The sequence below is a fragment of the Anticarsia gemmatalis genome, chromosome 22 (assembly GCF_050436995.1).
Source record: "Anticarsia gemmatalis isolate Benzon Research Colony breed Stoneville strain chromosome 22, ilAntGemm2 primary, whole genome shotgun sequence".
Classification (NCBI taxonomy): Eukaryota; Metazoa; Arthropoda; class Insecta; order Lepidoptera; family Erebidae; genus Anticarsia; species Anticarsia gemmatalis.
This window is the reverse complement of record NC_134766.1, coordinates 6,288,735-6,316,334: the sequence shown is the minus strand read 5'-3', so window position 1 is coordinate 6,316,334 and position 27,600 is coordinate 6,288,735. Positions and strand designations below refer to the sequence as shown.

Sequence of the window (27,600 nt, the reverse complement as noted above, 5' to 3'; positions counted from 1 at the left end):
GATTGAGGAAATTTCTATAGATGCTTAGGGTGGAAGTTGAGGGGTGTAGTTTCGCTCTGGGGCACAGAGTGCTTTATTAATACTTTTGAAGGGAAAAAGGGGTTTATAGATTATTGAAATAGTTCATTGTCTCCATTATTTAGGCCTAAGCACCGAAAACAACGATTGGAGAACGTGATTTTCTATGATATCTAAATTATTTTTGCTTTTTCCATACTTATACGAGTGCACGACTATCGATAGCTTTCAACGACCGATAGGGTTGAAATTGTATCGTACTCCCTCTAGGTGGATATTTATATATAACATAGGCTTCTATAAAAAGTTATCATTATAACTACAGTAAATCTTCAACACAGGAATTTGGTCAGCGTGGTGGACTTATGGTTTAATTTAACCCTTCCCAAGATACGGGAGACCCTTGCCCAGCGGTGGGACAGTAATGGGTTAAAAAAATCTTGTAACTAGTTTATTTCTGCAAATATGTTCCTGCGGTTTGGATTTTTATATTCAGTTATATTGCTGAGGCGATATCGATAACATTAGCGAGACGGCCTTAGCGATAGATTTCCGATACCAACATTCTTTAATTTACTTGTAATCAAGTAGATAATATGCAGTCGCTTGAACAATGAAACACAATAATACATATTCATAATTTTATTAAGTCCGCCACTATAATAACTATACAATATCATTATCAATTTTTATTGGAGTCCATTCATATGTCAATATGAACAAAATACTTGTAAAATAATATTAAAATCTATGATCGTGTGGAAAATATCATTATAAAAATAACATCTAGTTTCCTCTCGCTTGCTGAGATCTGTGTGGTCCCACCGTAGGTCATGCTCTGTGGGTAAATAAATAATCAAATAAATCATGAGTTTTTAAAAATATAAGACTATTATATTTGGAAAATGAGAATTTTTCCAGCTTGAATGTAGGGGCTCTCGGAGATAAGGACATCTGTGACCTTAAATTGGGTACACGGACCAACCTTAAGAAATACTTAAGAAAAAAATTCAAGAATAACTTTATGGCCCTAACCAGGATTCGAACCTAGAGACCTTTGGTACTTGCGTACCCTATCGACCGCGCCAGTTATTATAACTATTTAACGTTAGGACTAATAAGTCATAATATCAGGGACATACGTAATATATACGCACATGCAAAACAAGCTGATTACGAAAGAGAATTGTAGATACATATTTTACGAATCCAACTATCGACCGCCCGCGAGTTCGTCTGCGTAGACGTTCATTTTCCCGCTTCCCGAACATTTTTTAATACTGCCACACTTCTATTAGTCATAGCGTGATCTTATAATAATATAGCTAGCATACCATATAGATAGATAAATGGACATTCAACACACGAATATTTTCGAATATGAAGCAATAGATTAACAAACAATTTCTTCAGCGTTTTATAACAATTAGTATTAGTATTACCTTGTATGTTAGCTCTGTATGTTGCCAGAAGCACTCTTGCTCATCAGCTTGGCGACCATTTCTTGCACTCGTTTCATTTCTTCTAGCTGTGTCGTTAGCTGGTACAGACGGTTCTCGCGCTCTAAGACTGTCTTCTCTAGTTGTTTTATAGTCTGGGGAACAAATGTCATATTTAAAACCTGGTTCCCTAAATTGTCTTAGGTCTAAACTAATATCAATAGAAAAAAGTGTTAAAGGTTAATACTCTCAAAGCAAATTACACATTAACTTTAAAAATGTTTTTCGTAAAATTAAATTCAAATACTTAATTACCAATACAGTGGTATTATGTACAATTTTTTTTTACCACGTTATAAACATATTCTCTACACACATAACTAGAACTATTAGCAATAAAAAAATGTACTTCTACATCACACTTATCAATTTAAAAACAACAAAAACAATCAATATACACTAATTACTTTTTTAAAAGACTACATACCGTATCTCTCTGATCTATTTCTTTCTTGAGCGCCGCGTCGTTGGCGCTCGCTTCCTCCAGACGTTTATCCCGCTGCTTCACTCGCTCCTCGAATTTTATCAGAACACCGGCCAGCTCACTGTTTTTACTAGCCTATACATAAAAAAATACAATTAATGTTGTACTGGCCGATTTTGGCTACGGGGGCTAGGTTTAATGAAACCAGCCAACCGTGCAGGACTTTGTTCATAGTGGCCTAGTGTGAGCACAACACACAGATACACTCTCGATTCCTTTAGGGCGCGTTCCCACTATGTCGTGACGACAGATAGTCGTGTAGTTTTAAGTGCCGTGGCTTATATGTTTAAATGAAGGTGTTCACATATAGAACGACACGATTTACTGTCGTCTACGACATTTTTTGCAGTGACGACAGATGATCGTGACAGTGGGGACGGCTAGAGACGACAGTCGTCGACTGATAAATTAATCTTTACGACATAGTGGGAACGCGCCCTTACTCACATAGTCCGACACGACCAGGGTGAGGTTAGGCGCAGGACTAACGGCTTTACGTAATCTCCGAAGCACGGAGGTCTATGACCTCAACTTCCTAACACTGTGAACACTGTGATTATTTTTTTAGAAAACTTTGAAACGACATTTCGGCCCGACCCGGGATTCGAACCCGAAACCCTTTAATAAAATAAAAATATCTTTGCCACGGTGGAGCGATATATAGCGCATACATTTTTTAAAATTCTTATTGAAGAACTCATTACAAATGGTAAATAACAAAAACTATCACGTTTGGTTCAGGTGTATCATTGGACACATCAAATAAATCACGCAACACAATTTTATCGCAGTAGTGATAAAATGTCACTATAACTTGGTTTCGATTCGAACAAATCGTAAAATATCACACAATGTAAAGTTATAGGATGTTTATATTAAAAACTAGTACTAAAAAGAGATATGACTCCAGTATTGAGTGCCTACATGCATACTAATTTTATAAATACGAAAATTCGTCTGTCTGTCTGTTACCATTTTAAGAATTACCCCCGATTTCTGAGTACATTTAGCGGTAGTTTTCCTATTCAATAGCGTATAAACCCATATAAAAATCATTTAAAAGAAAACGATATTGAATAGACAAACTACCGATGAACCTCTGAAACCGGGGGTAAGTCTTATAATGGTAACAGACAGACAGGCGAATTTTCGTTTAATCACTTAATCGATTATGGCGATATTAATCACTTATTAAACTTTTTATTAAACTAAAAATACGAAACACAAAATATTTTTTTTTTCAATCAACCACAGCGTTTAAAATTTTAAAACCTGTAGGTCTGTCACAAACAACGCTTTATTTCTATGGGGGCTAGCTAGTAAATATAAATAACGCTAAAATTGTATGGGGGAAGGCACCTATCAACCTGCTAAAGCCACCCCTACTACGATTCCTATAAACTTACTTAACTATGACATTCATACATCTCGCAACTTATTGAGAACCGTTATAATATAAGTCTCACCTGTTGATCTAATTTCTTTTGTAGAGCTTTGTTCTCAGCCTCGGCTGTCCTTAGACGCTCCTCTGCTTCGCGCTCACGGACTTTAAATTCACTTTCCATATTCTGTAAAAAGATTTTCAGTATGTTCAATGATATAAAAAAAAAACAATATATCATATAAAAAAAATATATGTCAATATGAAAAAACATAATTAATTATGAAAATAAAATATGCAAGGGTTTCGGAAATATGACCCAATATCAAAACGGAGAAGAGTAAAGCAGCAAGTGAGGTCACCATTACATGTTTTTGGTGTAATGATATCTAAGGGTTTAGGAGTACCAAAAGAATTCACGTTATTTTAAGATAAATCTATATGAATTTACGCGATTAGTTCTTTCTTTAATATTCTTGTAACTATTGGGACAAGATTTGTTTGAGATCGATGGCCTCAAAATTACCACGGGAATGAAATCAACGAGAAAATACCTATTGTACTATATTTTCCTATTTTACCCTTACGAGGTCGGGCCAGTCCGCTATTTGTAGCATAAAACTGACCACATCGTTTCAAAGTAGAGAAGTTAAAAAAATACCTTTAAGTAACTACTTAAATAGGTAAAAGCCCTGATACATTTGACCACAATTTTTTTGTTATATACTCACAGTTATTTATACATCGTTTTAAAGTAGACAAGTTCAAAAAATGCCTTTAAAAACCACTAACCCCCGGATTCTGAAACCGGGGGTTTAAATGGGTAAAGGCCCTATATATTTTACTAGAATTTTCTCGTTATATACTTACAGCGATCTGTGCACGAAACTCTTTATGTAAATGTTCCTTCTGGTTTTCCTTGTCAAGTTTCTCGGCCGCCAGTTTAGCGCGAAACCCTCGGAGTGTGTTCTCTGCATCTTCTAGCTGTTTGTGCAGGTCTTCTATTGTTTTCTTATGCCTGTATTATTAATACAATTATTGGTATTTTAATTTTGGTCACAAAAAATATTCCCATTTTAGTTTTGTAAATTGAGTAGGTACCTATTTCTTTGCCCGAAGTTAAACTATTTTATTATTGTTGAATAAGTACCGGTTTTAAGGTGAAATTCTGACATATTTTATATACTTTTAATAATTTTAATAATGATAATTTATCCGTAAGTTGCAAAACTAAATTTAAAACAATAATTTCTGTTGGAAAAAAATTATGACAAGCAAAAGAGAGAAATAATGTGAAATAACAAATTTAAAAAAAAATTGACGAATAATTTCATGAAATTTCACTAAATTACAAAAAAGAATTTCACATAATGTAAAACATAGCAAAAACAACCACAAAAAGATATCTGCATCGGCCGGGAATCGAACCCGGGCCGCCCGCGTGGCAGGCGAGCATTCTACCACTGAACCACCGATGCTCATACAATGTTAGCTCAAATTGCCGATTATAAGAAATTGCTTGACCTACATTCACGTAATATTTTTTTGCGATTAGAACTGTTGAACGAAAACATGTTTATTGTATGAACATTACGCAAAATACGAGTAGGTAATCGAGTAATCGACCATCAATTATAACTTGACCTCTCTTACAATAGATGTGATCAAGTAACTAACGGTCAAATTAAACTGGTTGTCAATATCACCATTAAACATTTTTCTTTAATCAATATGGTAAAAAAACTTTAACAAAAAAAGATTTCAATTTCGTAATTTTTTGTTACCGTACACAATGACCATTATTTTACATTTTTTCGTAATTTTCGTCAATAATGTTAAAATTTCTGAAATATTTGTACTAAATACGATAAAATAGGAAACAGTAAAATTCGAATAAACATAATTAACAACTAAAAATTATTTTTATTGTCGTGATATCTAACACAAGAGAAAGTAGGTAAGTAAATTATTTCTCGCACTTATTTGTGTTTCGGTATTTCAGAGATACAGTGAATGTGATAATTACCTTTCATTTTGCATTTGTGTGGTGTACAATACGTCTTGTTGCGACGAGTTGGTGGCTTGAAGCATCGCTAGGGAATGTTGTAACGATGCCATGTGTTCACTTGCACCCTGTGTAAATAAATATGGTTTATCATTAATTTTGATATTGAAAAATAAGTACAATCTTGCTTTTAACGAAACGATAAATAACAACACGATTTAGTAGTATCTTTAAGTCTTATGGTGAAATTACGCTTAGTTATTGGTTCTGTATCTATAATTCGTTAACATAATAAATGAGATAATGTAATGAATATGCATAAACACAAATTACCTTACTAAGGTATAAGTTTTTTATAAGAACAATTTTTTGTACCTATGAGTAGGTATATGACTTACTATTTTTTCGTGAAGTAGTAATACTTGGGTTTGGTAATGTTATTTACCTGTAAAGCGACAGAATGCGAGTGCAGCCTTTGTTCCAAACAAGTCATTTTGTAGCCGTATAGTTCCATCACACTGGATGTTGCGATGTCAGAAATCTGAAAACAATCAAATATAAATTTACTTTTACTACATAGAAATGTTAATTTATTATGTTATGTTCTGATCACGTATTAAGGATTTTAAAATTGACTAAGGTTTAAACTACCTAAACCTTTAGGTAAAAACATTCCAGTTATTGTGAATATGAAAGTTTGTGGAGACAGCATAATCCTGATGATCTATAGTATTGAAACCATTTTAATAAAATTGCTTACAAAATAGTTCAAATCTTTTATTTAGACAAGAGCACATTTATCGCCAATCCTCCCAGGTAGAAACCATATGCCAGCTGTTAACATCGTAGACAGTTATGTACATTACCTTCCCCCCCTTGAGCGCATCCCCCAGGCGCGCCACCAGCACATCGATGGCTCGCTCCTGCGCCGGCGCCGCGTGTCCGCCCCACGCCGCCTCGCCGCACGCGCCCGCGCAGCTCGACGACACGCTGCGGACCGGCGCCGACTGACTGTCCGATACACCTTGTAGAGACTCGCCGAACACCTGCGAACAGATCATATCATCAATCTATACTTAATATTATAAAGCTGAAGAGTTTGTTTGTTTGTTTGTTTGAACGCGCTAATCTCAGGAACTACTGGTCCGATTTGAAAAATTCTTTCAGTGTTAGATAGCCTATTTATCGAGGAAGGCTGTAGGCTATATATCATCACGCTACGACCAATAGGAGCAGAGTACCAGTGAAAAATGTTACAAAACCGGGGAAAATTATGTTTCTCTTATGTGACGCAAGCGAAGTTGCGCGGGTCAGCTAGTATAAAATAATCTGAATCAAAAGTACATGGACCACCAGTCTTTAATATGAATATATTCTACAAATTTGAGAAACGTTTAGAAAAAATTATACAAGCACAGTAAAGACGTTGACTGACTGTTACTGACTGACTGATTAATGAATTACATACAAACACAATATGACATATTTCTTTTTCAAATCGATCAAATAGTAAAGGCACCATATGGGGCGAGGCAGAGTTAAAGGCAGAGTTTATGTTATAAAGACATACCTGACTCATTTGATCTGAAGGAAAGTAGTGATGTTTTACGAGTTGCAATATTTGTCGACGTCGCGGACCGTTGTTGCTTGTTAGACCCGCACACAGCAGTTTTCTGACCTGTATATACATCAAAGAATTTATCAAATACCTATAATATCCCTACTTCTATCTGAATTTAAATGTATCTTTCTTCAAATTTCTATTAATTTCAATTAAATAAATAACTAAGTTTTTACGCTTAATAGGTAATTATTTTATATCCTTTTTCATCAGATCTTTTATATTTTATATGTTAACCTGATGATGTGCCAGCATTCTAGCTAGTGCAGCCTCCCACTGTCTGTCGAGGGGTGCCAAAGTAAGCGCAGTCTTACACCCCACTACTACAGCTTGTTGAGACGCCTCCACACCTACTGTACCGTTCTGAAAAATAAAAAAATGGGTCCTATAATTTCTATAACATTTTCGTGAGATGTTTTACTTCAATATACTACATGGTATAAAGAAAATATATAACGAAAATTAAATACTAAAACAATTTTGTATGCACCAAATTTATATCCTCACAATATTTTCAATTAGAAATAAATATTCACTTTTGTGATCCTGCAACGATTATAAACTAAACTCGAAATGTTATGAAGATGTAGATTTTACCCATATGCCTTTGTCTGAGTTTCGAAGCAGAAGTAAGTAAGAAACAGAAACAAACTTTACAATAAAATAGGATTATAAGCTAAACTATATTTTACCTGTGACGTATATTGCAGGACACTGTACAGCGTATCTTCAAAAGCATCTGGCGTAACCTCCTGTAGAACTCGCTCCTGTGTCTCACTTGATTCACAAAGGGCACCTACTACTTGCAACTGTAAAAACAACATAGTAACATTATACTAATATTTACTTAACAACATTTTATGTGGCTTAAAACAAGTTTAGGTAAAAATAGTAAATAGATCTTTCCCTCACAATATTTAATTACGAAATACTTCTCATCCATATAAGTATTGTTACATACCCACTGTAATCCAGCTTTCCCTGGTTCTAAGGCTGGTGGCACCAGCAGACCTGGCAGTCCATCGCTGATCACTGATATCAACTCTTGAGGGAGTATACCTTCATCTGTAAAACATAAAAATTAATATTACTACCATACATGTAGCAATTGTTAACTGCAGAAACAGTTCGAGAAATTGTGAATAACAATACATACAGACAGAAAAATAAACCATTATCTTTCAATTACGAAAATCCAACTTCTGCACTAAATTGTTCCTGCGTTGTGGAGACTTTTACAGACATACAATACATAAATGAAAAATTGTGGACATATCAACGAATTCCACGTCGAAATCTAAATAATGACACTCCCACGTGAATTTATATTAATCACTATTACAAAATGTATTATTACCTCTGTATTGCGATACTATAGCGGCGAATAGTTCCAAGGACTCTGGCAGACATGTCCTGCTTGCCTTCATACACAAGCACACTAGTGCACTATGATGACACCTTAGTGAGTATAGATCTGGAACATAAATAAGTTGAGCATATTCTGTTACAAGTAAATAAATAAATATTTGTGATGTCTCTCCAAAATTTTCGTTGTTTATTTGACACTACAATGCTTAAGTTGTATATTATTTCAAGCACAATGTTTTGTGAAGGTTGATGAATGTTTGATACTCTTTCAGAAACTATTATAAGAATGCAGACAAAATTTCAAGTTCAAATTGTTGATCTATATGTATTAAGCCGGTATTGTTATTAATGAAGATGAAATTGTATATAGAAAGATGGTAGGAAAGGTTAGTATAACATGAATATATTTCATACCTAAAGTAACTAGGACAGTGAGAAACTTGAGCACATTTTGCAGGCAGCCAGGCGTAGTGTCTGCGTCTCCATCATCTTGCGTCACTCTGCATAACACTTCTACATCCTGAAATAATATAAGCCTTATAATAAGAAATACTATCTCAAGTTGGATTAACTACATTTTATCACATAGATTATCGCGAAGCAAGCACGGCAATGGTAGGTTTGTGTAGTGAATACAACTCATGAAGAAGTGATAAAAATAATCATAGTATTTTTTTCTTTTTTGTACAGTTGTAGGAAGTTTTATGTATTACCTTTAGCCCTTCAGTGAGGGCTGTTGAGAAGTGTGGATATGATAGCACAAAGCTTCGTAGATTGCTGTCATTGCATAGGTCATTGATGAATGTGTATGCATGAAGTAGCTGCGTTGAATCTCTTTCACTGGAAACAAACAATAAGTCAAGTTAAGCACACTTTCTACTCTCTCTCTTTCTAATTCCATCTATTAATGGCATCAGGCCCTTGTTACTCCTTTTCCACAATCCGTCTTTACCACACTTTTATAACAAATGTTATTAAGTATTCTTTTTGTCGCTTAACTGCTATAATAGTATTACAAATATCAAAGCTACCCTGGAATCATTGTTTTATATTTTGCAAAGGTTTATCACTCCATACACCCAACTCAGTACCACAGATACTAGTGTTACTTCTTACCTGACAGCTTTGTTGAAAGTCCTCATAGTACAGCACAGATAGCTGTGCACATCGGGTTGTCTGGTCGCCGCCGCGCCACGTGTCGCTCCTGACAGACATAGCAACAGTCTGCACACTTCCACACCACCATAGCCTCCATCCTGGAAAACATTACATAAATGTGGTATGAATAGCATTTAATTATATTAGTACATATTACTGCAGCTATTTCAGAACACATCTTTGTATATGTTTATGTCACTATAGTAGAATTTTATGGAATATTAACTGGTTATTTTTGGTAGTTATAATTTACATAAATTTTTTAACACTCACATTTCTGTCACTTATACATAAACAAATACTTAGGAGTCCCTATTTCAAAACAGGTGCTTTTATTTGTATTGCTGTTCCAAACTTACATTATTATATTCATCTATTTATCCTGTCTCTACCTTAAGGTTGTGTGCTAAAATATACCTTTAGCAATAAGTCTGCTTTAATACAACTTTGCATAGGAAGTCTTCAACAAAATAATATGTAACAAACTCACCTTCAAGCTAATAAGATGTATAACAAACTCCTTAGTATCAACAGTCCTCATTAAAGCATAGATAGCAGGCAGGTTTCCATAGCACACATTGACAAGGACCGTAAGTGACTTGTGGCCAATGGTACGATGTTGTGGTTCCACCATCGGTTGTGTTATCCATTCAGTTAGTTGCTTCATAAGGCCGGAGAGGTAGGACTCTTGCCAGCTGATTTTAATGCCGTAGGATATTTCCTGTAATGTGTAGTATAGTATGTTAGGGTCAGTTTCACCAAGAATCGGCTACACTGTGTGCATGCATTTTTAAAGAAGATGTAGAAAATAGCTATATTTTGAGTCACTCTTTGAAAGTGTGAGCTGACCCTTTGTGGTAAAAAATACTATTAACTTATTATATTTTCTTACCTCCTATCCTCTCTCTAACAGAGAAAATGAGCAAGAAACCGAGAAAATTACATAAATAAAGTCTTAGATCATGTTTTGTTAAGGAATATTCATTCAATTGTTAAAAGATTTATAGAGTAAATATCACTGACCTGCATAACAGAGAGCAGTTTAATTTTCTTGTCATTTGATATTGAATCAGTCAGCAAGCGTGCCAGTATTGGCATAAACCTGTGAACAAAGAAGCATCTTTCAAGAACACTGTGAACCATCCATTGTTTATTTTCTAACATAGAGTGGTAGAGAAACCTTATTTCACAGCCTTCTTAAGTTTCATCATCATCATTGGCTGTATTTAATGTTTGCAGATGACAGGTACATGATAAATTAAAAAGTGGATTTCACACAGAAATTGTTAATAGATAGATGGAAAACATTATATTAACTAAGTGACAAATTGTTTACTAACTTGTAAGTATGAGTGAGGGCATGTCTCGCACTGGGTTCTATAGCGGCCCGCGCCAGGACCGCCACGCCAGCCCAGTGAGGACCGCGAGCGTCGCACATGATACGCCACAGGGAGCTGAAGAACGCACACACCTCCGAACGACCAGGTGAGAATATTGATAGGTCGCATGATGATGCTATGAGCTGGAGAACCATAATAATACTTAATTTGAACACTATATTTACAAATGTAGCTTGAATGTTGAATTATATAGAAATATAACCATGAAACAAAAGGCTGGTTGGTGTGTTCTATTTGTAAGACTTACCCCTAAATATCTAGTCATCAAATTCACAGCAGATTCGCTATGAGATGCTTCAAACTCTCTTGCTGCAGTCACAAATGATTTCAAGTGAGAAAACTTCCCACCTTCCGATGGACTGCTGTAATTTTCAACATTGTCGATTTCCATATCCATACCATACACAATCCTTCAATTCTAAATGAAAAGAGTATTATTATTCAGCTTTGTATCGAAGTTACACTGTAATTAAAAGATTACGTCCAAATATTCGCAAATATTTACAAGAAAACTGTTTAAAAAAGTTATAAAATTAAATGATAGCACTGCAAAATTCAATTTCAACTGTTTTCTATGTCAATTCGTGACAGCGATAGCCATTTTGGTTGTTTATAAAATTGTGGTCACTGATTGGTCACTAAAATAACCATAGACAAAATATTATTTTACTTAAATTCTAGTAGTTTCTGTTTTAAGTTTTGCAGAAGTTTCAAATATTCGTTAAATTATCTGTGTAAAAATGATCCAGAAATGTAATTTCATTCTGTCATTCGTTCTTGACATTATAAAAGAATAATCTGACGTTCTGCCGTCGTTGTATTTATTTTAAAAGTCCCTTTTATTTCAGAAAGTATAGTCCCTTTTATTGTTTTCGATACCTCAATCCACATAAACTATAATGGGTGTGGATGTTGATACGATTTCACCTGGAGATGGTGTGTATTATATCCGCGAACAATATTAACTTTCATAACCTGTTATGTTGTTTTTATCGTTTATTATTTTTAATTTTTAGGCACAACTTACCCTAAACCTGGGCAAACAGTAGTTGTTCATTATACAGGAACACTACAAAATGGGAAAAAGTTCGATTCATCTAGAGATAGAGGTCAACCGTTTAAGTTTACGTTAGGAAGAGGCGATGTTATTAAGGGATGGGACCAAGGATTAACTAGGGTAAGCAAATTCAAAAGAATTTAGCCTCTAATAAAGTCATGAGGACTATTTGTCACTGCTCTAAGAAATCTCATTAAGTTTTTTAAGAAGCCTCCATTGTCCCATCATTTTATTTATAAGCAAAAACTATGTTCTGCTTGAAGTATTGTTGTGTATATAAAGAATGAGTTGATAATAACTATTAAATTTAATACTAGTCAGTTAAATTTTCTTACTATAATTTCAGATGTCAGTAGGAGAAAGAGCTACACTAACATGTTCACCAGACTTTGCTTATGGCTCAAGAGGCCACCCCGGAGTAATCCCACCGAACTCAATCCTAATATTTGACGTTGAGCTATTGCGTGTTGAATAACACAAGAGTACAAAACTGCATTTTTTAAGTTTGAAGTCTCTCATGTATTTAATTATTGTTACATAAAATTCTCATTAAATGTTTATAGTAATTGTTTTATATTAAACAGTATTTTGGCTTGGTTTGTGACTTACTATGTAATAAAAAAGCTATAGCAATAATAATTCATCTACAAAGTACTGTAATAGTTTTCATAGAATAGGCATTTTTTTATGTGTACGTTACGCCAGCAAGAAAGTGTCACCTAGAGTGATATAAGTAAAACGTATAATTAGTGCGCAATCTGCTGTAAATGTGCGCCGCATAAAAAAATTGTGCGTGTTGTAGTTTTGAAAAAAAAACGTAAAAACGATTCCTGCTGGAGTAACGTTGTTCTAGCAAGAAAATTCTAGACGAATTATCGCAGAGATAAAATACATACATGGGCAGAGAGCTTATATTTGTGCAAGTATGTGCGCCATAAATATAATTTGTGCGTCTTCAGGTTTTCGAGATATTGCGTTTCTCGCTGCAGTAACGTTTTGCGAATTCGTGTATCTCTAAGACCATTTTATGTGCGCCTGTAGAATGAACATACACGAATAGCTCTTAATTAGTGCATATTTGTGACATAATTAGATGCCAGATAATATTTATAATTTTCAAGTAATCGCGCTTTATTGAAAACTTAAAAAAATATTGTAGCCCCTAAATGAGAAGACGTATAAGCTCGCTAAAAACTGTATTCGTTCCATCTTGTTGTTTATAATTACCATAAAAAGTTTCAAAACAGAACCTACAAGCGTTAATGAATAATATTACTAAAAGTCGAAACGACGGCATCATAACTTTGACGCCAACAAACAAGAAACTGGCTCAACCTAAGATGTGTAGATGTAAACCAAAAATTAGTGCATTTATCAAATAATATATAGTAAAAATATCCAGCTTCAACTGTTTCGTGTTAAGTAAATATTAATACCAAACCAAAACAGTTATTCAGCGCAGGTTATCCGACCAAATTCGAATGACTACAAAAAAGCGACGGATTCATACGTATCGATGACCTCCTTTATTAAACGTATTACACCTAAACTGTGTTCGTACAGTCACGCTCAAATGTTCGTTGGGAATTATTATTACAATGACCTAATAAAAATATAATATATGTATATCTAGGTATTAAATGTACTTTCTGATCATATGAAATCAAAGAGCTTGTTGGTTTAAAAAAATATTATTTTTATTATCATAATCATGATTCTTAAAGTAATTATGGCAACAAATCACAGATCAAATTTTCTAAATAAAAGCCTATTATAATAGCTCTCTTTTTCAATTATTTTACTGAAGTGATTCTTTCAGTGTTTTGAAAAAAACACGCGGGAATCAAACATCGACCTTGAAACCTTGAATTTCTCGAACATTTGAGCGTGACTGTACGAACACAGTTTAGGTGTAATACGTTTAATAAAGGAGGTCATCGATACGTATGAATCCGTCGCTTTTTTGTAGTCATTCGAATTTGGTCGGATAACCTGCGCTGAATAACTGTTTTGGTTTGGTATTAATATTTACTTAACACGAAACAGTTGAAGCTGGATATTTTTACTATATATTATTTGATAAATGCACTAATTTTTGGTTTACATCTACACATCTTAGGTTGAGCCAGTTTCTTGTTTGTTGGCGTCAAAGTTATGATGCCGTCGTTTCGACTTTTAGTAATATTATTCATTAACGCTTGTAGGTTCTGTTTTGAAACTTTTTATGGTAATTATAAACAACAAGATGGAACGAATACAGTTTTTAGCGAGCTTATACGTCTTCTCATTTAGGGGCTACAATATTTTTTTAAGTTTTCAATAAAGCGCGATTACTTGAAAATTATAAATATTATCTGGCATCTAATTATGTCACAAATATGCACTAATTAAGAGCTATTCGTGTATGTTCATTCTACAGGCGCACATAAAATGGTCTTAGAGATACACGAATTCGCAAAACGTTACTGCAGCGAGAAACGCAATATCTCGAAAACCTGAAGACGCACAAATTATATTTATGGCGCACATACTTGCACAAATATAAGCTCTCTGCCCATGTATGTATTTTATCTCTGCGATAATTCGTCTAGAATTTTCTTGCTAGAACAACGTTACTCCAGCAGGAATCGTTTTTACGTTTTTTTTTCAAAACTACAACACGCACAATTTTTTTATGCGGCGCACATTTACAGCAGATTGCGCACTAATTATACGTTTTACTTATATCACTCTAGGTGACACTTTCTTGCTGGCGTAACGTACACTTTTTTTATATTAAATCCATGACTGCTATTGAGTGTATTGGATCTTTCCAATATTTATGGTTAACTTTTTTCTTTTAAAAAACATCTCTCAAATTGTCTTTGCCAACAAAAGTATTAAAAATTACGAATTTGCAATAATTATGTACAAATTTTATGCTGTTTCTTACATATTGTTATTCCACAGAATTGTGGCCTTGATATTTGGTAACAAATATTATAACCAATAAATAATTTTAATAGAAAAGACAAAATAACAATTTACAATATATATTATTTAAGCATTTATGCTTGCATTGCTATACTGCAGAGGTAGCCTTTTTAAGTCCTTACTCAGGGCTAAGGATGAATCTATCACCCTACAAAATTTACTAAAATTTGTTTAGCGGTTTTGATGTGAATTAAGGACAAATAAGTAAAAAGGTTCACATTTATAATATTAGTATGTATATGAATTTAATGCTCTATTACTTTTTAATAATTATTATGTACCTATGTAATTGTAATTGGTATTCTGTGTAATCTCATTTAATTTTAACAAGTAGAGCTTGGGTAACATTTTCTATTGTAAATTTTAAACTAAGGTACAGGTTTATGTGTATTTAATTTATGATTTACTCAACTAAAATAAAGATTATGGCACAGTACAAATGTTCCTATTTCAGGACAAAATTGCCATTAAAGTTTAATTGCTAGTTTCTACTCTCTTTGCTAAAATTGTTAACATGTTAATTTATTGATATTGTATGTAATAAAAGATTTTATTTAAATTTATAGTTTTATTAAACACTTTCCATCACCAAAAATAACAGCATTTAAACAGTTTCTTTTATCACAGATACCTACCATAAATTTTTTTTAATGTAGTCTTTTTTTATATGCACATTTACAGTGCTATACAAAATATAATCAAAACATATAATACAAATTCCGATCTTTGGGTTTCATATTCTTAAGTATTATGCATAGATAATTATTTGCCATATTATTTGTTATTCTGGATAATAGTTCATCAAAGGAACAACACTATTTTTAGTAAAAGGTGTCCGGCATAATGCACAGCTTTCCAGTGCCCCATATGAACAATTTAAACAAAATATATGACCACAAGGCAACACACAGGGATGAACAATTTCTTCTAAACAAGCTACACAGGATTTATTACTGTCTACTTCATTTGGTGTTTCTCTCATTTGTTCTAAATGCTTTTTAGATCTGTATAAAGTTTGACCACAGGATACAAATGCATGTAATAAGGTAACTACCCCAAGAAGTCTCAAATGCGCGTAGTATGCCGCAGCAGCCGGTCTAACATGGACATAGTCTATGCCCGTTAACGTTTTTCCGATCTGCATCGGTCCACCATTCATGTACGCGATCCCACGATGAATATTTTGAATTTGCGGCATTATATTGCCTAACGTCTTCAATATTACTAAAATTACATTTTGTGCTTCCGAAGTCAATGTTGCGTTACGTTCTACTTGCTTCTCGGCGCTCTGAATGATCTGTCTTGTAATATTTTCACCAAATGTTGATAATAGAATGCTAATTAGACGACTACAATACGTCGGTAGTTTATGATAACTTTCATCCACTTGAACTATTCCGGAGTATTCTTCTCCTAATGTTTGAAGATCCTTTAGTGTTGTGAGGGATCTATATATCACTGAGGATAAAGGTGTAGCCTTGGAAGCGTATCGTGAAGACATCAACTTTGATAAAGACTCAGCTAGTTGCTTTTCGTAAAGATCGTCTTTCTGCCATGCTCGAAGCACTTCGGCGGGTTGTGCAGTCGGTAGCGCCATGTTTATAGTTAGTTAAAACTTAAAAATATTATTCGTAAATATTTCGTAGTTTTGCGACTTTGTTTGTCACTAAACTTAACTGTCAAGTGTCAGCTCTGTTGACAGTTGTCAGTGCATAGAATATAAATTTAAACTACGTTTAGTTGCAAATTAAGAAGTATCTACACCATTATTGTAAAAAGCATAACGAACACGAATCCCATCTAGGAAATTTTTAACTGCTGACATACCCAGATAATGATTATTATAGGTGCAGTGCTTTCTGCACTACCACAGGTTCAAACATTTAACGAATATAGTGTGTATCAAAATTTAGTTTTCATTAAATATTTATACTTGCTGATCTTAAAATGGTGATCATTTTCGGAAATAAAATCACATTTTCGCACATACAATATGTATTTCCTTACAAGAATAGCCACAATAATCACAATCAGTACAGTAATCTCTTAAACTAACACTTTTGTCCATAAACTTCAGTCCATTTACTTTGTTTCACCGGAGAAGAATTTATTGACGTGGTAGTGTCTTCTGCCCCGCCCTGCGTGGAGTGGCCCCCACCAGGTGCGATGTGAGTGTCAGAAGAAATGGTGATAAGAGTGTGTGTATGTATGTCAGGTGCGCCGGCGCTTGGCTGGCGTTGTCGCAGGCGGCGTGGATGTATTAGCTCGCCGGCGCCCGCGGCGCGAGCCACCGTCTTCGTCGATTAGCGGCGATTCCCAGGCTGCAAATACAAATAAATCTTATTTTATAAATAGATAAATAAATACAAAAAATAAATAGGAAGATGGGCCAAAGTTAATGCCACACACTGATTGATAAGTACAGGAATATCAATGTCAAGATGTGTGATTTATCTTGTTTTTCGAACTTATAACAAACAAATCAGCCAAGGATTTAATGATATATTTACAAAAATATAGGATTAAAAGCCTTGTTGTTTAGGTAAACATTGCTCTTTTAGATATCCAGATTGTATTAAAGTTTAATCTTTTTACCTGCAACAGATGTTACTTTGGACTTTGAAACCTTATCCCTTTGCGAGGTAGATTTTCTGCTGCTAGAACTGTCGCGAGGGCCAGACGCGTTCGAGTCCCGTGAATCCCGTCGCCGATCTGTGTATGAAAAAATAGCTGTAATTTATATAAGGAGGCTGAAAATTATTGAACTTTCCAGGGAATTCCATCAGACATCTTAATGTGTTCACATACTCCAACAAACAAGTATTTAGATATTCAAGAGCAGCAGATATTTTGGAAAAAAGTGTGCTATTGAACACCTCACTATAAACAAAAGTATTCAAAAAGTTTTCTTCATTGCTTGAGAAAATTTAAAGAAAGGTGTTCAATGTTCATACACACATTTAAAATTATTTCCAGAGATAGAAAGATAAATTGGACTCTTATACTAAATACTGGTCTCAAATAGCTCAAGACAAGGACAGATGGAAAGAGGGCAGAGAGGTCCTGCAATGAGAGAAGAGAGGAGAGATGAAGAGAGGGCCAATATGAGCTGATAATAATAATTATTCTCACCATAATCTTTCTCAGATTTGATGCTTGGTGTGTCAGTAGAGGCATGAGAGCTGCCACTCTCCTTACGTGTCTTGGTTGCGAGTGCACTCACACTGTCCTTGCGGCCGCCTGGTCAAGTAACTAACATGTTAAACACACTTCAATCATATTTATATTGTTTTATAAATAAAACAGTTAATAAATTAACTAGTAACAAAAATAAAAATTTAAACCACCAACATTAATTATTTAATAAAATTGTGATTATGAGAGACAAAAACTATGGTAAAAGTTGCCCAAAATAAATAATGAAACCATGAAGTTTTGTTATATTTTTTGGACCTCTAACAAGAGTCCCTGACTCCCTTTAGTATGGAGGTATGAAGTAGGTATGTAAGACCTTAACAAAGATGTTCAATGACAAATAATGTGATGAAAGATTCTGTGTAATCTGTGGATGTTAAAACAAAAAATAAAATACCAAAAACTAGATTATTCTGTAACTACACCATCTACAAATACATAACAAAAACACCAATAAAAAAACAGTACTGTGAGGCCAGATAAGTTGTTAGGTACATCTAGTAACTCCAGATGTATGGCTTATCCGAGCTCACTATATTGATAATAGACAAATTCTACCTTTAGGTGTACTATCTTTAGATGCAGTGCCCCTAGAACTGCTTCTAGGTGTTGAAGGCTTAGGTGAAGGACTCCTCCCATCTAAATTGCAAGATTTTATAAGCGTTAAATTGTAGCTCTGCGAAATTATGCAGACAGTAGAGTACACTGTACAGACCAAATTTTGGAGGGAAATTATACGAATTTCAAATTTAGAAAACCAAATATTACCTTCACTATCATCAGCCAGTATTGCCTCCTTACATTTCTGTTTCATGAGTGATCCAAATTCACTTTCAGGCAAACTAAACGGTACTTCGTGATTGGGGAATGGTATTGGCTCCGTATCTTCTAATAGAGTTAGATCGTAGAGATTCCCCAAATGTTTCCATATATCTTGCGTGGATATTTCTTTAGTTATAGAATTAGATAACTTCTCCCAAATACAGGCCATGTGAAAATGTTTGTTTATACCAACCGGCTTGTGGTTGGCCATAGCATAGAATAACTGAATTTCCATGTCGACATCCCATTGTAATATTTCGCCGGTTTTTACTTCCGTTTCTTCTTCACTTGAAACCATTTTATCTAGTGCACTAATCATTCATAAAAGCTCACATTACCGTTACGTTTTATAACGAATTAAAATGTAATGTTTATAGAAAATAAAATTTAATGTCAGTGATTAGATTCTTGTTGACAATTGACATTTTACTCATTCAACAATCAATATCATTCATTCTTTGACCGTAGACTATATTCAGCGTACCGTACTGCATTATGAGTTTTACGAGGACTTGCAGTTATTCAGCGAACATGGATTAAAATGATGTTGTGTTTCTCTGTCCAAATCTTTCAGGCCAAATAGATGCTAACCGTTCAACTACGAATACTTAGAGTTTGCGGCTGTTAATGTTTGTCTAAATTGGTACCTACTATAAACACTATTTGTTGGCTCATTATAGACACACCATAACGAAGACGAACAGGCAATGGATAAGCAAAAAAAAGTACTTCCATAAATCAAATGTCACTTTGACAGCAGTTGAACGTTGTCTTGTAGTGTGTTCTGTGTTATGAGAAAATAATCACTCGATATGCTAAATAACCCTGTCTAATTCTGATAAAAACTGTATTATTAGCAATGGCTAATCACTACGAAGTGCCCAGTTGGTAAGAGATGCTTATTTGTCCAGTATGATCGGATAAATCCGCATATTTGCCGTGACTGTATCGCCGGTAATAAAATGTTAATTTATTTTAGGGCTGGAAAACCACCAACGGGGCTTCATTTGGATGTGTTGAAAGGCGACAAATTGATTCAAAAACTCATGATAGATGAGAAAAAGTGCTATTTATTTGGCCGTAACCCTCAAATGAATGACTTTTGTATTGACCATGCAAGTTGTTCAAGAGTGCACGCAGCGTTTGTTTACCATAAGCATTTAAATAGGGCCTTTTTGGTTGATCTAGGCAGCAGTAAGTATATAAAATTACGAAATGAACACAAAAATAGCCTATTGATGCAAGAATTCTCTTATTAGGACCAATATATTTTTTACAATTTTAGCTCATGGAACATTTATTGGTCAAATGCGTCTGGAGTCACAAAAACCGACACAGCTTCCTATTGACTCTACTTTTCACTTTGGAGCTTCCACAAGAAACTATATTATAAGGTAACAAATTACAAGTAATTGTTTAATTTATGGTATTAAGTTCTAGTAGGTAATAAATGAATGGGTTAGTTTAGAAATGTGTAGGTAAACCATTCAAAAACGAAAATTTATGTTTCTTTATTTTAAATTAATATTTTTCTCACTCTTGTGAATATTGATACTTGTAAGTTGAACATAAATTTAGTAGACAAGATCATAATATGATCTTAGTGATACAGACTTACCTTTTTTACTTTATTCTATTTGACTCCCACTTAGAAGTTGATAAATGATTCAAGGATTGTTAAATGAGTTATTGAAAAATATAACTAATAATCGAAAATATAGAAATACTTTCACAATAATTAACAAGTTTGCAATTTTGTTTGGTAGAGAGAGACCCACTGGCAATGCTAGAGGCATAATGGAGGACTTGCCAAATACAGAGACAGAAGGAGCTTTATTAGGCTTGCCTGAAACACAAACTGAATTAGATGTAAGTATTATTTTATTTCTAGAAATACAACTGCTGCATACAAAATGATTTCTATGTTGTAAAAGTATAAATATAAGGAAAAAAATCTTTGGAGTTATATTTTCTAGCATTATATCCCAAGTCACCCTTGTTCCAAGCTAAGTGGAGGAGTTATAGTATGCTCAAGGGTAGGACAGTCATATTATAGACATAAAGATGGTTATGCTTTTAATATTTATATTTGTATAATGTGGTAATACATGTGAACCTATCAAATGATAAATTAGACCAATAAGATCTTAAAAATCTGTTCTAATTTACTTTTATTTTTAATTTTAGAATCTAACAGAGTTCAACACAGCTCATAACAGAAGAATTTCCATGTTGGGCATCTCTACTGATGATGGCAGTGATGTTATGAAGGTAAAACAATTTAATTTACAAATCATTACTATTAATTTAATCACATTTCAATGTAATTGAAATAAAATAGATTTAGATTAGGTTTGTATGAAACTAAGAGGTATATGAGACCCATATACACCCACATTTTGGGTTTTTACCTTTTGTTAGTCCCACATAACAAGGGCCTATTACAATACAGGCTACTAGGAAGTAAACTTTTCAATTTAATTTTGGTTATATTACCTAATGTTAGTCCTAAATAGCAAGGCCTATTGAAGTACGGGCCATTAGAAAGTAAGTAGTTATTTGATTCTCAAATTAAACCCTTCAGGACTTACTTAGAAGTTGCATATAAGTGCTTGTTCACCTAGGATCGTGAGCACGGGGACGTGGCGATTTTGTGTTCACGTTGGCCGCCAGGCGTTTGTTTCTAGCGACAAGTTCAAACTGGTTGAACTTACTTGACGTTGCGAGTGAATCGCGCGCGCCACCGCTAGTTCGACGTGAGCACACACGAATATCTCATGCGTTTGATATTATTATAGTCGCGAGCGTGCCGCGCGCGACAGTCACTAGCCGTCACTAGTCACAGTCACTGCCCGTTACTTAGACCGCACGTACGTTTCGTACGTGAACACTTCAGTATAACGCCATATCTATACTAATATTATAAAGCTGAAGAGTTTGTTTGTTTGTTTGAACGCGCTAATCTCAGGAAATACTGGTCCGATTAAAAATTCTTTCATTGTTAGATAGCCCATTTATCGAGGAAGGTTATAACCTATACATCATCACGCTACGACCCATAGGAGTAGAGTACCATAAAAATGTTACAAAAACGGGTAAAATTTTGACCTATTCCCTCTTATGTGACGCAAGCGAAATTGCGCGGGTCAGCTAGTGTTTGATATTTCGTGACCGCGCCCGCGAGTCATCGTGGATGAGCACTAACCACTGCTTCAACTACTATTTGAAAACAATGTGTTTTTCCCCATTTCAGCCTCCTACAGGCTCAAAGCGCACAGCTACTATGCCGAGTGGAGTAGCAAAGAAGCAGAAACGTAACGTGTCGTTTAATGAAGAGGTGGATATTATCAACCCAGAGGACATTGACCCCACTATCGGAAGGTTCCGGAACCTAGTCAAGAGTACTATAGTACCGAATGCTAATAGTGCGCCCAAGAAACTTAAATTGCAAAGTGCTGATGACAGTAAGTTTACTTATAATTTTGCACCTAAAAACACAGCTCCTAACGAAGGAAAGGAAAACGATCTCCTTGCGAGTTCGTGACTACCAAAGTCACGAACTCGCAAGGAGATCGTTTTCCCCCATTTGATAGACTCTTACTCAATACTTACAACTACTTCGTTATAGTCTAATGATCACCCAAGGCTGTAATAGCTTTATTATATATATTTGACTGCCTCCGTGCCGCAGTGGTTTAGATCACCACGCCAACACTATTGCGTCGGGAGGTCGTCGATTCGATTTCCACACGGAGCAATTATTTGTGCGATCCCCAAATAATTGTTTCGGGTCTGGTTGTGCTTTGTGTCCGTTGTTTGTATATTTGTAAAAGTCCCCGCGACACAAGAGCAATTCTTATTGCGGGAGTTGTCTGTTAAAAAAAAATGCCATTTTGCACGCGAAATTGTATCCAAATCCATTTAATAGTTTTAAATGAGTTGCTGATTAATTCATTACTATTTTGTTTCAGGTCATCACCATCATTCACTAAGACTACAAGAGATATCGAGAGGTAGCAACCTGTATTCCGATCTACCTGCGCCCAGTTCTCATCTCAGTCTAATTGGAGCCAGGTATGCAAACAAAATTATATTAGAGCTCTCAATTGACAATAAATGGGGCTATAATGTCGTACCTTCCAAAGCATATAGGTGCTAAGTTCATCAACCAAATAAAGACTCCACACTCCTACAATGAAAAATGAATGAAACAAATATTTTATTTTATTATGTGTTACAATAATTGCATATATGTATATTGCAGATTGGGTCTATCACTACCAAATCCAGCGCCCGACGTAGAGCTTGAAGGACCGGAGCCACATCTTAATGTTCAACCACCTTTGCCACATACAGGTAAAGCAATTTATCAAACTATTTATATGCAATTGTGTCAATCATTGAACTTCTTTATAATATATTTTTTCTTTTGGAAAAATCATATATCTTTAAAGTAATAAATCTTAGGCAAGTTTTGAAACCGGCCTTAATTCATATTAAAAAAACTATACAAAAATATGCATCTTGAGGAAACATTCTAAAACACAAAATATTCATTAATATAAAATATCTCAGCATTCCGTATATATACGTATATATACGTGCACGTAACATTTGCGTGCACATATCGTTGTAAAGAAAACAAAAAAATACAGTGGATGACATGATATAGATAGTTTTTCAAAACACTTCTTCAAGCATTTAATGTCCTGTAAAACTTACATACTTACCCTCTTATTCATAAAAATATACGAAGCTATGAAAGGCTTATAAAGTGTTTTGTTTCTTTCACTCCTTAGCAAAATGAAAAAGAGAAAACATATTACAATAGTTTTTTTAACTAAAATAGGTTTATAGTATGTTTATGAATAAGAGGGTTAGTTTAAAATAACTCCTATTTTATTACATTATTCGTTTTTCCAGCGCCAGAGGAAGCGGGCTCATCGAACGAGCCTCGCAAGAAGAAATACGCCAAAGAAGCGTGGCCGGGCCGCAAGCCGGGCCTCATACCGGGTGTATGAGACTTGTATTAAATCACTCTAGTGTCAACGTCACTATCAGCTTAAAATGTCAGGTATAGGCCTTCAAGAAGGTATAATTCCATATACTATATGGTTAGTAACCAACCTATTGTCAAACTTCTTCAAGCCACCTAAAGGTCTTTGACATGGCTTAATGAATGTTATTTGAGACCTTCCTACATAAAGCCCGGTTTCCACCGCGAGCGGAACGGGACCATTTTTTGCACCAAACCGGACTTAAGTTCGTTTTACTCTTCTTTCCGGGAAGCCCTTAATTGACAATAACCGGGACCGATTTATAACGTGCTCTTAATATTCCTCCTGTTTTCTAGATAAATATACTGTGTTATATATACATTTGTTGACACTCTTAACTAATGTTTAACGCTGTTGCCTCTTGAAGGTAGATATCTGAAACATACATTAAAATATTGTTCATATTGTATTCTACATCTTCTTAAATTACGGCTGTAATATGTTCTGTCAAAGTAGCAATGTACTACATAGTGGCTATCAAATTGATGTGTACTATACTCAGGCCGTTACAAACGTACGGACTACGTCATAATCAAAAGAATCATAGGAATGTGACAATGTGTAAGTGCGAGCGAGAGACTCCGATGAAATGACATGACTTAGTTCGCACGTTTGAAATGACCCGAGTATAGTTGTCAACTGAGATACACAATACGCATCTAGCGGGCTTATCAGGTATCTCAGTTGACAACTAGTGTACGTCAATTTGATGGTCACTATTCAGTACATTGCTGCTTTTACGTAATGTGTTTATCACTACACTCTAAGAGAGAAAGCAATGTACGGAGGCTTCCAAATAGTTGTCAACTGAAATACGTGATAGCCGTTTGCTATTTAAATAATATAAACAATCTTTTATACCAGGCTGTAGTGACAATTGACACTTAAGTGATTATAAGGTGACTGTGAGTCGTACAATATTGTATTGAAGTAAATACAAGCCTAGAACGTTCTTAGGGGAATACAAATTAATATTAGACCAATGTATCTGATGGTACGTTTGTTGTGAGGTGAAATATCGAGTGCAAGTTTAAAATGACTACTTTGAGCGATAGTAAAGATGAAATGAATATTTAAAGCTGAAAAGACTAATATTTAAATGTCGAATATTTGATAACACAATTAAAACCGAATAGCCGCAGCTACAGCTTTCGTAATAATTTTGCGCAATTATTTGTTTTATTTGTTTTTATGAAAAATATACTTAATAATATAATAATATTTGGTCGGCATTAAACGGCCAAGCCGGGCGCTAAAATCGAATATATGTGTTCCGAAAAAATTATACTCGACATCGCCGCACCTGAATGTTTGAACCGAATTGTGCGAATGTGTGTATCAAGCCTGTAACATGCATAATATGGGTATCCAATAGACCTGAAAACCTAAATAGTATAGGATCCCGCTATACATCAGTATTTACCGAGCTGGTTAATAAATGAAAGGTTTATGCTTTCAAATAAAATATATTATTATGTCAAGAAATATTGCGAATGCGAGTGAAGGTCAATGTATAGCGGGATCTTAGACTATAATGTGATATTACCTGAGTAATCAGCTGCAAATCAATTAAAAATCTTATTAATTTGTTACAATTACAACGTCCAGTATGCCGATTGATGTAGACGTATGAAGATATTAGAAGTGAATGAAACTCCCACGTTTCGCCATTAACAATATTACAAAAAGACAGTCTTAAAGCCGATTATTCATTACATCTGCTATTCCTATGCTCGACATTTCCTAATTAGATAAATGTATGTAAGATACATACTTAAAACTATAATGGTCTAGGAAAAGACCATAACGTGTAGTAAAATTAAAATGTCAGATAAAATAATATAGCATCGGATTTTTCTGTTCTATTTTTACAGTTGGAAATATCAAGTTACGGTGTAACTACATTATACCGCATTATGCTGCTAAAGGTTCCTAACTATATCACATTTAGTGGAAAAAGTAATCCGGTAACATTACGTTACACCGAAAGGCGTATTCTAAATTGTCACGACGCAATATCTATCTTTTCGTGAAGTAAATCGCTCTTTTTAAAAAGTGTGCGAGCAGTGTCGCGTCGCCCTGATTCATTTAGACAATTACTCATTCAAATAGCTGGTAATAAATTTTTGTAGTAAAACTATCTACCAATATAAATAATGATTTACCCATTCTACTATCAATTGATGGTAGAACATACGAGAGCAAGGAATGCCAATCGCCGATAGCTGTCATCGAAAGTGTAGTAGCATCCATATTTCAGTTCCCCGTCAGTAGAATTTGTTATCAATCACAAAAAAACGTAGAAAATTAATAGTAATAATGTAAATTGTGAAATATACCAAAATTAAGATAAACTTTTTTACAAATAAAACAAATTCTATTGGCATTAAAATTAGAGATTCATTTTAGCGCTAGATTTTGTATGGCGAGTACAGTCAACGGCATAAATGTGTAGAAAATACCCGTAGAGAAATTACAATGTTTTTTTTTCAATGTGTTGTCCTATTCTCTCTTGTTAGATTAAAATAGGATAGAAAGTGACAATATTATAGAAATTTAAGGTTTAATGAAGAAAATAATTATCAGCCTTGCTTTTTAAATTTTCTGAGAGATTTTATGTGTTTTGATACAATTATTTGGTTGGGGAAAAAGTCTTTTCGCTGTATAGTATGTATGAACTTGTAATAAATAAAATCTCTTTGGCTTCAAGAATCACAAATGAGCACACATTAGGTTTCTTTCAGTGAGCTCGTGAGGTACCCAAATATCGAGCTTTTTTGTGTAGAGAAAAGATTTTATTACAAGTTCATACATACTATAATGCGAAAAGACTTTTTCCTCGACCTAATATTTAGAACTATTCATCAATAGTGATACAGTTGCTTTAAACGATGAATTTATTTATGCTTACGTTCAAATTATTTATTAGCAGAATAAATTCAGATATTTCATTGTTCAGTTTCGATATCTGTCTACAGATGTATGTAAAAACGGTTTTATTTAATGACTGTTTCTGTAATACATAAGATAGCACATAAATAAGTAGATAGTAAAAAGCTATAGTCCATAATATAACCACTTCATCGAAGGAGAGACAATATATTGTGAACATTTATGCCGCCGGCTGTAATTTTAATGTAATGAGTTTTTGCTCATAACTGTACTCACAGTTTTACACCTTTCTAAGTACATTACAATTAATGTATTGTCCTATTAATTAGTTTTAAGTTATTATTAAGAACATTGTGAATGAAATATAACATGAATATGAAAGTAACGCGTTGTTTTATTATGAAATCTTATACAAATATTCACTTTTTCGAAGACACAAACAGACAACACAAAAGAAAAAAATATGGTATATATGACATATTGATTATCAATTCGACCGTTTTCAATTTCCTATCAAAGTTTACAGATTGCTATCGTAGATGAATATAAATATAAATCAGTTAAAGGTGAACTATCTTTAACATATTCTTATTATAAAACATGGATGACTGCCATCCAAGGAATCAGGATGTCTGATAGCTACTGCAGCTATCTGACAACCTGATTCCTT

General features: G+C 34.3%; 5 protein-coding genes and 1 non-coding gene across 7 annotated transcripts; 2 read left to right on the top strand and 4 right to left on the bottom strand.

Moving 5' to 3' along the window:
* Nucleotides 1-645: 645 nt before the first annotated feature.
* LOC142982562 (uncharacterized) lies at nt 646-11,540 on the bottom strand. Its single transcript, XM_076129115.1, has 20 exons — nt 11,182-11,540; nt 10,875-11,056; nt 10,558-10,636; nt 10,025-10,255; nt 9,493-9,632; nt 9,090-9,216; nt 8,791-8,896; nt 8,366-8,482; nt 7,970-8,073; nt 7,701-7,817; nt 7,246-7,371; nt 6,958-7,065; nt 6,254-6,433; nt 5,833-5,928; nt 5,409-5,515; nt 4,253-4,400; nt 3,468-3,569; nt 1,945-2,076; nt 1,461-1,612; nt 646-856 (listed from the first exon to the last, which is right to left on the bottom strand). The coding sequence occupies exons 1-19, from the start codon at nt 11,329-11,331 to the stop codon at nt 1,469-1,471; spliced, it is 2,496 nt and encodes an 831-aa protein (XP_075985230.1). The 5' UTR covers nt 11,332-11,540; the 3' UTR covers nt 646-856; nt 1,461-1,468.
* On the bottom strand, nt 4,790-4,860 carry TRNAG-GCC (transfer RNA glycine (anticodon GCC)). Its single transcript has one exon. It is a non-coding gene; the product is annotated as a tRNA-Gly (tRNA).
* Nucleotides 11,541-11,690: 150 nt separating the features above from the next.
* On the top strand, nt 11,691-12,588 carry LOC142982564 (peptidyl-prolyl cis-trans isomerase Fkbp12-like). The gene is made up of 3 exons (XM_076129118.1): nt 11,691-11,870; nt 11,951-12,111; nt 12,338-12,588. Exons 1-3 carry the CDS (start codon nt 11,834-11,836, stop codon nt 12,464-12,466), a joined length of 327 nt encoding a protein of 108 aa, XP_075985233.1. The 5' UTR covers nt 11,691-11,833; the 3' UTR covers nt 12,467-12,588.
* A 2,930-nt stretch (nt 12,589-15,518) lies between these two features.
* Pex10 (peroxisomal biogenesis factor 10) lies at nt 15,519-16,648 on the bottom strand. The gene has a single exon (XM_076129116.1). The coding sequence runs from the start codon at nt 16,559-16,561 to the stop codon at nt 15,746-15,748; it is 816 nt and encodes a 271-aa protein (XP_075985231.1). The 5' UTR covers nt 16,562-16,648; the 3' UTR covers nt 15,519-15,745.
* A 295-nt stretch (nt 16,649-16,943) lies between these two features.
* On the bottom strand, nt 16,944-19,421 carry MrgBP (MRG/MORF4L binding protein). 2 transcript variants are annotated; one of them, XM_076129135.1, is made up of 5 exons: nt 18,928-19,421; nt 18,718-18,798; nt 18,097-18,204; nt 17,560-17,676; nt 16,944-17,285 (listed from the first exon to the last, which is right to left on the bottom strand). In XM_076129135.1, exons 1-5 carry the CDS (start codon nt 19,298-19,300, stop codon nt 17,176-17,178), a joined length of 789 nt encoding a protein of 262 aa, XP_075985250.1. In that variant the 5' UTR covers nt 19,301-19,421; the 3' UTR covers nt 16,944-17,175. The 2 variants fall into 2 exon arrangements, with proteins under 2 accessions (XP_075985250.1, XP_075985251.1); XM_076129136.1 differs by lacking the exon at nt 18,718-18,798.
* Nucleotides 19,422-19,729: 308 nt separating this feature from the next.
* On the top strand, nt 19,730-27,309 carry NiPp1 (nuclear inhibitor of protein phosphatase 1). The gene is made up of 9 exons (XM_076129456.1): nt 19,730-19,869; nt 19,961-20,175; nt 20,267-20,375; nt 20,748-20,850; nt 21,169-21,252; nt 22,235-22,445; nt 22,953-23,055; nt 23,246-23,337; nt 23,905-27,309. The coding sequence occupies exons 1-9, from the start codon at nt 19,841-19,843 to the stop codon at nt 24,000-24,002; spliced, it is 1,044 nt and encodes a 347-aa protein (XP_075985571.1). The 5' UTR covers nt 19,730-19,840; the 3' UTR covers nt 24,003-27,309.
* Nucleotides 27,310-27,600: the final 291 nt, after the last annotated feature.

Coding starts and splice junctions, on each gene's coding strand:
- LOC142982562 (XM_076129115.1), bottom strand. CDS start 11,331: ATGGATATGGAAATCGACAATGTTGAAAATTACAGCAGTCCATCGGAA. Junction 7,372..7,700: donor TCCTGCAATATACGTCACAG/GTAAAATATAGT, acceptor TTTATTTTTCAG/AACGGTACAGTAGGTGTGGA. Junction 5,929..6,253: donor ATGCGCTCAAGGGGGGGAAG/GTAATGTACATA, acceptor GATTGTTTTCAG/ATTTCTGACATCGCAACATC.
- LOC142982564 (XM_076129118.1), top strand. CDS start 11,834: ATGGGTGTGGATGTTGATACGATTTCACCTGGAGATG. Junction 11,871..11,950: donor TACGATTTCACCTGGAGATG/GTGTGTATTATA, acceptor TTTAATTTTTAG/GCACAACTTACCCTAAACCT. Junction 12,112..12,337: donor GGGACCAAGGATTAACTAGG/GTAAGCAAATTC, acceptor CTATAATTTCAG/ATGTCAGTAGGAGAAAGAGC.
- Pex10 (XM_076129116.1), bottom strand. CDS start 16,561: ATGGCGCTACCGACTGCACAACCCGCCGAAGTGCTTCGAGCATGGCAG.
- MrgBP (XM_076129135.1), bottom strand. CDS start 19,300: ATGATTAGTGCACTAGATAAAATGGTTTCAAGTGAAGAAGAAACGGAA. Junction 17,677..18,096: donor CAAATCTGAGAAAGATTATG/GTGAGAATAATT, acceptor TTTCATACACAG/ATCGGCGACGGGATTCACGG. Junction 17,286..17,559: donor CAAAGTAACATCTGTTGCAG/GTAAAAAGATTA, acceptor TTGTATTTGCAG/CCTGGGAATCGCCGCTAATC.
- NiPp1 (XM_076129456.1), top strand. CDS start 19,841: ATGGCTAATCACTACGAAGTGCCCAGTTG. Junction 22,446..22,952: donor ATTGCAAAGTGCTGATGACA/GTAAGTTTACTT, acceptor ATTTTGTTTCAG/GTCATCACCATCATTCACTA. Junction 23,338..23,904: donor ACCACCTTTGCCACATACAG/GTAAAGCAATTT, acceptor TCGTTTTTCCAG/CGCCAGAGGAAGCGGGCTCA.